General features: G+C 34.9%; 1 protein-coding gene and 1 pseudogene across 1 annotated transcript; one reads left to right on the top strand and one right to left on the bottom strand.

Moving 5' to 3' along the window:
- Window positions 1-2,178: 2,178 nt before the first annotated feature.
- LOC108973610 lies at window positions 2,179-2,822 on the top strand (annotated as a pseudogene).
- A 4,283-nt stretch (window positions 2,823-7,105) lies between these two features.
- Window positions 7,106-8,453, bottom strand: LOC108973611 (60S ribosomal protein L35; the record flags this gene model as incomplete). The annotated part of the gene is given in 3 exon segments (XM_018940984.1): window positions 7,106-7,476; window positions 7,960-8,096; window positions 8,250-8,453. Coding segments are annotated over 3 exon segments (372 nt in total). The 3' UTR covers window positions 7,106-7,244.
- Window positions 8,454-10,148: the final 1,695 nt, after the last annotated feature.

Here is a 10,148-nt window from a genome sequence, read left to right as displayed (position 1 = left end):
ATAGTGCCAAAGATACCTCCTTTGCCCACACTGGCGTTAAAGTCGCCAAGCACGATTTTGACATCGTGGCGGGGGCAGCTCTCATAAGTGCGTTCCAAGCACTCATAAAAGTCATCTTTGGTCACATCGTCCTTCTCTTCCGTCGTGGCGTGGGCGCAAATATGTTGAAGAACCTCGCTTTGATGCGGATTGTGGCTAGACGTTCATTCAGCGGAGTGAATGATAGTACTCGACGACGGAGTCTCTCTCCCACCACGAATCCCACACCAAACTTGCGCTCCTTTATATGGCCACTGTAGTAAATAGTAAATGCCACAAGGACCTACTCGTCTCTGTCCTTGTCCCGTCCATCGCATTTCTTGAACGGCGGTGATGTCAGCCTTTATTTTCACGAGGACATCAACCAGCTGGGCAGCGTCACCTTCCCCATTAAGGGACCGGACATTCCAGGTGCATGCCCTCAAATTATAGTCCTTAATTCGTTTGCCATGGTCGTCATCAAAAGTGGGGTGTCTCATCCGAGGCTGTTGTGAATTTTTCATTGGGGGTGTTTTTTTACGTGGCGGGTCCCAAGCCCAGCACACAACCCTACGTAGGGGATATTTCGCCTTCTCACTTTAGTTCGCCATCAAACGGATATTCTTAGGGTACCCAGAGGATACTTCGTCGAAGGCCGGAAGTTGTGAGCTGCTTGAGTCATATGTAGAAGAATCGTTTCTGGCCACTCCCAAGTGAATGGCGATCAGAGAACTTTCCTCACTTGCATGAACTTCTTCACGTGACTCCACCCTCCTTAAATATTACCTTTACAAATTAACCGGGTGTTTTAGTTAAAAAAGTGGAAGTGGTAAGCTTCAAAAGACAAAAGATGAAAGTGGACATATACTTAAACATTGCTACTTTAAACAATTCATAAAATAAGAACGTGGTTGTAAACAAGCAAAAAATTAGTGTCACCATATCTTGTAATGGAATAAAAAATAGGAAAAAAAGATGATTACGTCACAACTAAGTTCATTATCGTGTGCTAAGTCGTGTAAAATCTTTCAGAATTCTATTATCTTGATAAATCCCGGTGTTAGAACGAGCAAAGAGGAGTTCAGAGCAAAAGAACTGAGGACGCCCAAGGGTTATTGTTTTGAAGCGCGTCCGAAGGCGGCCAATACAGAAAGGAGTTTTATGCGGAAAACTAATGTGTTATATATTTCCTGTCATTGGGGTATTATTTGTTTTCTTTCATTTTTTTTTTGGTTCTTCTGTAAAACATGGACATAAGGTAGCATTGATTATTAGTTAGAATGCAAATCTTTTGTTATTGTACGAACAGAAATAAATGAACAAAAGTTAAATGTTGAAGAACAGTTTTTTTTGCACTATTTAATATCAAATAAGTGGTTAGAAACTATTTAGTGAAGTGTTAGTGGAAATAAAAGCTAAGAATATAACCATAAAATGCATTATAAATGGGAAAAACACGTATTTTAAATAGTTCACTTTTTGAACTTTAAATACAACTAGCGGCAACTATATGTATATATATTGTTGATCTGGAGGACCTCCTCTATCCGTAAATAACCATTTTATTTCCAAAATCCGGGGATGCTATTCTAAAATTTACCCAACTGAACTTTTTATTTTGACTATTGCTTTGAAAAGCGTAATAAAGACCTAAATCTCGTGATTAGGTCGGAACACTATATTAATTAGTGGAGATATCGGCAACCTTAAAATTAAGCAGAAGAGGTTGTTACTTATACTCTGTTCGGACTCTGTTCGAAAAACTAGTTTTCGCACGAAAACTTGTGTCTTCGTCCATGTAAAATCTGTCAAACGAAAACACATTTTTCGCTGAAAACTACTTGAAAACTTACATTCCACTCATTCAGCCCTATCACGCAATCCATCGTAGACTGTTATTTCGGGAAAGTTACGAAACTGCTATCATGCAATTCGAACAGATCCGAAAGTAAGTTCGAAATTCGTAGAGTTGCATTCACTGAATTCACTCGGAACGGAAAAATTTTTAAGTTTATCGGAATTTTTGTACGACAGGTTTGTGCTAACGGAGAAATAAATTTAAAAAAAGAAAAATGTAAGTTTTAATTGAATTCAAACTATAACATATGTTTTGTCATTAAAATAATATTTAATGCGATTTCCGCAGGTCCAAACTAATTACCACCAAGCAACAATATGCACTAATGGTTGAGCTGTTACAGCAAAAACCTGAAATGGCGCAGGGTTTTACCAAGTACCCTAAAGAAGAAGTGGCAGCCTTTTGGAACAATATGGCCCAAGAACTCAACAGTGTTGGTCCGCCTATCAAGGATATTTCCAGCTGGAAGAAGGTAATATAATAAAGTTAGATTTTATTGTTGTAACAGGATAGTTTAAAGCTTGTTTGACTTATTTTGTATTAGGTATGGCTTGACTGGAAGGCTTACATAAAAAGAAAATTGGTTGAAAATAAAAAGGAGCAGTCAACTACTGGTGGCGGCAGAAATAGGCAGCTCCATTTCAATGAATTGGAGGAAGCGGTGATGATACTAACGGCATTGGAAACAAGTACAAGTGGTATTGCGAATACAGTGAGCATCGGCTTACCTATTGTAGACGACGTGGGCAATGAGACAGAGGCCGACGTATCGATGCCATCAGTGACCTGAAGTCCAGCACTACCTCGACGTACTACTAGGCCACCTGAAACATGTACAGCCGATTTACTTATAGAACAACTTGCAATTCAAACAAAATTTCAGGAAAACGTTCTTGATAAGTTGGACGACCTTTCATTACGTCATTGGAAATGCAAAATGATTTAAAAAAAACCGGAAGTGGAAGAATTTAGAAGGCACAACATAGCTATGGAGAATTTGGTAGCTGCTAAGAATTCCATTAAACAGCAAATGTTAGAGGTAGAGGAAAAAAAATTGCAAGCCATGGCAAAAAATAATTAAATTAATTAAATAAATTTATTTAGGATATTATATTCCTGCAAGTGTTGCACATATAGCTTCTCTGATTTGTGAAACTGAATCATTATAAGTTGATGAAAGAATTTCATTACTTTCTGTAAAAATATTTGGATCCGAATAATTTTCGAAACTTTCATCATTCACGCTATAGTGAATGCAAACGTTGTGTAACGCTGCCGCAACATTAACGATTTGAGATGCCTTCCATGGCTCATAGTAAAGCCAGAAGACATCTAAATCGATTTTTAAAAACTCCTATTGTTCTTTCAACGATATTTCTCGCTTTTGCATGTATTTTATTATATTTCTCTTCTGGGCTTCCTGAGGGAAGGGTACGGAATGGTGTCATTAACCATGGTTCTAAGGCATATCCAGCATCTCCTGTACAAATATTAAATTTTGGGAATTTTTGTAATACTCGTATATATGTGTTTGTATGTATAATACCCAAAAGCCAAGTGTTTCGTTCACCATCGAGGTACTTTTTCTCATGATAATAACGAGCATTGCTGACATTCCATATGTGGGAGTCCTGAATGCTGCCAGGAAACTGAGCATTCACATACCGTATTTTCATTTCATTGTCACATATCTGCAAAACATTGATTAAGATGTTTGAAATGCGAATTTCTCACCAAACTTACAACCATGGCATTGATACTAAAGTATCCTTTGCGGTTATAATAGAGAAACTTATCTTTAGTTGGAGCAACGATTTTAATATGTGTCCCGTTTACACACAAAATCGCGCCTGGAAATCCGTATTTCTGAAAGATGACGATCTTGAAGAACTTGCATTCCTCTCTAGAACATCGAGGACATACGTAAATGCCGGCTTATTTAAGCGGTAGTTTTTAATAAACCTGTTTTAGAAAAATAATTTTAATAAAATTTAACAATGAATTTTTGTCGATTTTTGAACTGTACATTGTTTCGTACACATCGAAAGGGTTGCTCTTGTCCCTCAGAGATTTTCGGTGAATTTTTAAATCACTCCGACTTCTCTCACGTTCTTCCTCAAGTAACACAAATAAAAACGTAAGCGAATACATATTTTGTTCGTAAAATCAATTTGAATATAAACGATTTCACATTTATTAATCAAAATTTTAATTTTTTCTTCTACACAGCTGATTTCGAAATGTCAAAATTCAAAATTAAGTCTGGCAACAAAAGTTTCGAATTCACATGAATTCAATGATGGCAAATTATGCGTATTCGTAGCGGACATTCGTATTCGTAACTTCGCTGCGATGGATTGCGTGATAGGGCTGATTATAATCAGTGCCTGCTTTGGTTTAATCGATGTTTTTGGAAAACATGTTTTGCCGGCCCTAAATTTCACTTGATATTTGTTTACATTTCACATACATATACAACTGTAGCTTGATATTCTCTTATATTATAGGCATGGATAATGATACGAGACTCTTTGATTCCAGAGAGAGCTGTCAAAACACGCATTTTTATAACATTTGCCAATGATGCCACTGCTGAAAAATATTAGATTGGGTATTTAATAAATTACATAAAACACTAAATCAAACACTTCGAAAATGCATACATATATAAATGCTAAAATCCAAAATCATTAATCACTTATTTTGCCTGAATATGTTCGTACAGGGACCCTATTCCGTATCTCGATTCGTAAATGTATTCTATTCGAAATTCGGATATACTTTATAATTTTTCGAAAGTTGTACCACCTTGTGCCAGAATAAATACGTACAATTTTCGTTTTTGCTTTCTACAACTCAAAAGAATTCGAAAATTGGCTTAAAAATCCGAAAATCGAGTTACGGAGTATAAAAAATCCGAATTCGAGTAAATTTTTTTTCGAATCGAGTTACAGACTAGGCCCCCAGTTCAATGAAATTTCATTTCACACTAATTTCGTCAAGTAATTATAGCGCTGCTCTTCTGGCATTCCCGCCTTTTCTGAAATCAGCTGATCGAAATTTCCTGATCTGCTTCGCTGTCAAATAATCAGGGAACGTGTTTGAGAGAAAAATTAGAGCTAATGCCAGAGCAGGAATAAAGGGATGTTCAACTTATTTCAGTGTGAGAGCGCCTCAAAATAAGCGTTTTTTATAACATTTTCCATTATGGCCAGATCGAGAAAAAAAAGAATTTTTGGACATTTTAAATTAAAACAGCCAAACATTTAGTACGAATAAAAATTACTATAGTGGTTATTTATTATGTAGCGAAACTATTTAAATGTTTTTAAAGTATATTAGCACGTTTGACCTTTGAATATCCAATACAAGAATTTAAGTTTGTTAACTCTACATCATTAAATGTTTTTAATCATTTTCCCTTTGAAATAATACTATGATGCTTCAAATCACAAAACGTTTCAGCAAATACTTTCAAATTTCATAAATTTATTTAATTTTCATTGTTTTCCTTTTTTTATAAGTGGTCTAGAACGATGCAACAAATGGGAAGACTTTAGTATACCGTCCCAGGATTTCGAGAATAAAATGGGTATGGTCGGATAGAGGAGATTCTCCAGATCACGAATATATATGGTTATAGCCGCAGGAAGCTTATAGTTTTCGAGATATTCGCGATTAAAGTTGAAATTTTGCAATATTTTAATTACATATTTCTGGTATTTAAAATTAATTTTTCACTTAAATTTTTTAATGTTATATACACTAACACATCACTTATTCATTTGCACACATTTATTTTATACAATATAGTGCAAAAATTGCTTTTAATGTACATTTAAATTATTGTTGAAATATGATTATTTAAGAATAACAAATGAATTACAAAGTGTCAAATAATCAGTGTTACCTTATCGACATCRTTTGTAAAATAACTAAATGAAATAAAGTGAACAGATTATACCCCAAATACGAGAATCAACAACCTATAAAAAGATAACTCTGGTCGGTCCAACACCGGGGTGTACCAAATTTTTTTCGCGCAGAACTCCTTTTTGGGTGTATAAATTTTTTTTGCTCCCGTAGAACACATTTTTACATTGGCGGCCATCAGACCGCTTAAATTTTTTACATATTTTTTATTGCTTATCAACGATTATGTTTCCTATATTCAGGGTATAATATTTCTTTCTAATTTTTTTTTCTTTTAGTTTGTAAAATATTTTAGAATGGTAACACTGATTAGACAAATTTAATTTTACAAATTATGTCGATAAGGTAACACTGATTATTTCACAGTTTGTAATTCATTTGTTATTCTAAACAATAATATCTCAACAATAATTTAAATGTACACTAAAAGCAATTTTTGCACTATATTATATAAAATAAATGTGTGCAAATGAATAATTGATGTGTTAGTGTATATAAAATTGAAAAATTAATTTTAAAGACCGGAAATATGTAATTAAAATATTGCAAATTTCAACTTTAATCGCGAATATCTCGAAAACTATAAGCCTCCTGCGGCTATAACCATATATATTCGTAATCTGGAGAATCTCCTCTATCCGACCGTACCCATTTTATTACCGAAATCCTGGGACGGTATACTAAAGCCGACCCCAACAAATCCCTCCGTTTACATATTCTTTTATGTTAAACGTCAAAATCTAATGAACTCGATTAGCTGTCAAAGTTCAGTAGGTTTTGAGGTTTAGCAATTGCTCGCTCACTTCCAGTGAGAGAGGAGTTAAACATCTCTTTATCTCTGGCCAGAGTCTCGTATCATATTATCCATGTTATAGGGATTCTCTTGCTCTTGCAAAACATTGCGCCGTGCAGAATTTTCTGTTTGGTGCAACGGCACAACAACAAACACACCCAGCGAAATTAATTGCAATGGTTGTAAAATATTGTCAGACCAAAATTAATGTTGCAATGGGTACTCTCTTCGCCTTGCATATTTCGGTATAGGATTTTTGCATTTTGTATCATCGTTCAATCTTGCAAGAGCAACAGGATGCCACTTTTGACAGTTGCGAGTGAAAACTCATCGAAAACACATTGTCGGTCCGAACGTATTATGTATGCAAATAATGAACGAAAACTGCGACACGCTATAACTATAGTTTATAACATTTTCATACGTCATTCTAAACAAAGGGTTCCCCCTTTCCATTCGTGGATAATCCTTTTCGTACAAGTAAAAATAAACCAATTTTAATATATAATTTCTTTGTATTAAGTGAAAAACACCGTGTATTGAAAAGCATATTTTGACATTACGTACAAAAAATGTGCAAAACGTTGACCAACCATAAAATAAATTTTGGTTATTTATTTAGTTTTTCTCATCTCTAATACATTATGCTTTGACTGCATATTTCCTTGTGGGATATATAGATCGCTTGCGTATCTCCTTTAAAGTTTTTCTATTTGCATCCCTAGGCGTCAAAGCTTTGCGAACGGCGCGAGTTCTCTTCTTTCTTAAGTCCAAAGGCTTGTATTTTTTATTTTTAAAGACTTTTCGAAGATTTTCCTTTTGCTTTTGATGCATTACAATATACACTCTTGCTATTGCTTTACGAACCACTCGGCTGCAAAATAGTAAAATATGTATGTTATAATTAAACATTTGCGTAGCTTTATTATTGATTATTTCTATAAATTAAAATTGTACTACAAGAAATTGGAAAATATTCTGTGATTTGGAATATTTACATTTCTTCCCTCTATTATGGATACAAATGGTTGCTACGACAAATTTATAATAAACTTTGATAAAAGAAATTTGGCCTTAGAATATCATACTCCGAATTCGGGGTTAGATGTGGTACTCCAGACTAAGACTACATATTTACATATGTATATTTAGAATACGTTCTATTTGGAGTTACAACAAATTTAACATATATTATTTATATATTCAATATCACTGCATCAGACACCCTCTTTTAGGACCTTATACCCATTTAACCGTACATTCGGAACATGATATTCGTAAGTTTTCAAAAAATTACTTATAAAATTAAAGCAAATATTATAATGCTAATGTAATCACTCGGATGTTAGGTACTTACATTTTCGAAAGCTTTGACGGGGCTCCCCCTGTAACTTTAGCGACACGCAAGTTAAGAAGTTCATTTTTAAGCTCCTCCAACTGCTTCGTCAGCTCTTTTTTATCCTTTGTACGCAGTTCAGAACACTTCACTTTCACCTGGAATACCATAAAAAATTTAAGAAAATTAAGAAATTTAATAATAGCTGCAAAATTAAAATTAAACAATCATTTAAGTTCCCATAAAATTTTACATCAAATATATGTGATGATATTGGATTAAAGAATCCATTAATCGTAGTCATGCATTACCATTTTGTATGCCGTTCACATAAAAAAGACCTTTAGCAACCAATATGCTTGACAATATTACAATTTATGTGTTCGATCATTCAGCTTCGTGTGAGGTGCTACGTTCAACGGCGTAGTTTGATTTGCAATAGCAGCTATTCATTCCACACATATAAGTAGGCCTTGATTTTTTCTGAACTGTTAGTCGGCTATTACACGAAGCAACTTTTATTGCCACAACTATTGGTTTAAAGGCGAGGGCGCAATGAGGAGAAGAGAATCGCGCCGAGTTTCCAGTGTTCAGCAACACGCGTTCTTATTCGTAACAGTTCGCTGCGACGTTTTTCTGCATTCGTGTTCTTTCTTTCGTAGTGCATAGTTGCATTTGCGTATTTATTTTGAAATTAATATTTTGAATATATGTATTTAAAAAATTTTATTTCATCTTTTGGTACGTTATTTGCAAATATGTATACAAATATATATAATATGATATAAATATTTTAGAAAATGGAGTTTGACGAAAAAATCGAGTTTATTAAATATATTGATTCAGACGATAGTAAAAAGGGTGATACATATCAAGGTCTGTTATATAATCTTTGTTTTAATTTTGAATTATAAATAAAATGTATTTCTTATTTGACAGAACTGATTCATATATGTGATAGAATGGCCCAAATACTTATAAGGATAAAGAAGCGACAATGGGTTAAAGTAAACTCAAAGAGAATGAGAAAAAAAACTCGAACAGAGTTGCGCAACACAAGTTGCTCGTGTGAAGATAATGGGCGACAGCAAAAAAGAACCGCCCGAGAATCAGCCACAAAAGTTGCTTCGTGTAATAGCCGACTTAGAAGGCAATAAGGGGATTCTCTTGCTCTTGCACGATTGCAGATTGCAAAAATCCTATACCGAAAAATACAGGGGCACGAAGGCACCCATTGCAGAATCTAGTGATATATGAACGGCTGATTCGGTCATTTTGTTGTATTGTAAATGACTATTGTGCATGACTATTGTGAATTGGCGCACCTCTGCATTAACTTAACAAAAACAACTGTACCAAATCTTTAAAATTTGAATAGAAAATATAAAATCAATTTAAAATTTACCTTCCTCAACAATTCCCCCTGCGAGTAGGGGGGACCCCTCCTGGTTCGAGGGGAAACCGAATACACCCGAGGCAAGGCATAAATGTCGAAAGAGGCGACTAAAAGCCATATGCACTATGTCAGGCTTAAGAGACCATGTTTTGATGTCAACATGGTGTAAGTCAGATAATTGCTATAATATTCAGCTGGAAGTCAAATTTTTAGCTTTATATTTATATCACAAAATATAAGGCATTTGTCACAGCTACAAATGCAACCAGGCATTGGGTTTGGGATTTTGTGGAGATTCGTGGTGGCTGTGGTTTAAGCCTAAAGGCAGGAAGGGCATTTTGTCCAATGTGTAGTCGCACTGCGGCCGGGTGCCGGACCCAAAGTACGGCAGAGGTTTTAGATGGGCCTCGWACCCGACCGAGGTGACTAGGGTGTCCCTATCCACCCGAACCAATTGGAACCAAAAATTAAATGCAAAATGCATTTATGCTTTGATTTTATTAATCTATGTACTTCTAGCAATAGAAAGCACCGTGGAGTTTAGTCTTCATAGACAGGTATTGATGTAAAAACACATTGACATTCTTCCTCAACAATTTAACGTCAAACGATGTATTTAAGCAAATTGAAACTTATCACAGGGTTGCAATTATCTTTTTATGTGTCATTGCACGAAAATAAACATGGGTTTGGTCTGACGTATTATACAGCCATTGCAAATAATTTTCTGCGAGTTCGTGCACCGTGAAAGTGTTTTGTAAGAGCAAGAGAATACCACTAATATGTATGGATCGCGATTCATATCAAAAAACTT

Source organism: Bactrocera latifrons, unplaced genomic scaffold, assembly GCF_001853355.1.
Source record: "Bactrocera latifrons isolate USDA-ARS-PBARC rearing strain unplaced genomic scaffold, ASM185335v1 scaffold_490, whole genome shotgun sequence".
NCBI classification, from domain to species: Eukaryota; Metazoa; Arthropoda; class Insecta; order Diptera; family Tephritidae; genus Bactrocera; species Bactrocera latifrons.
This window is presented reverse-complemented; position numbering and strand designations above follow the sequence as displayed.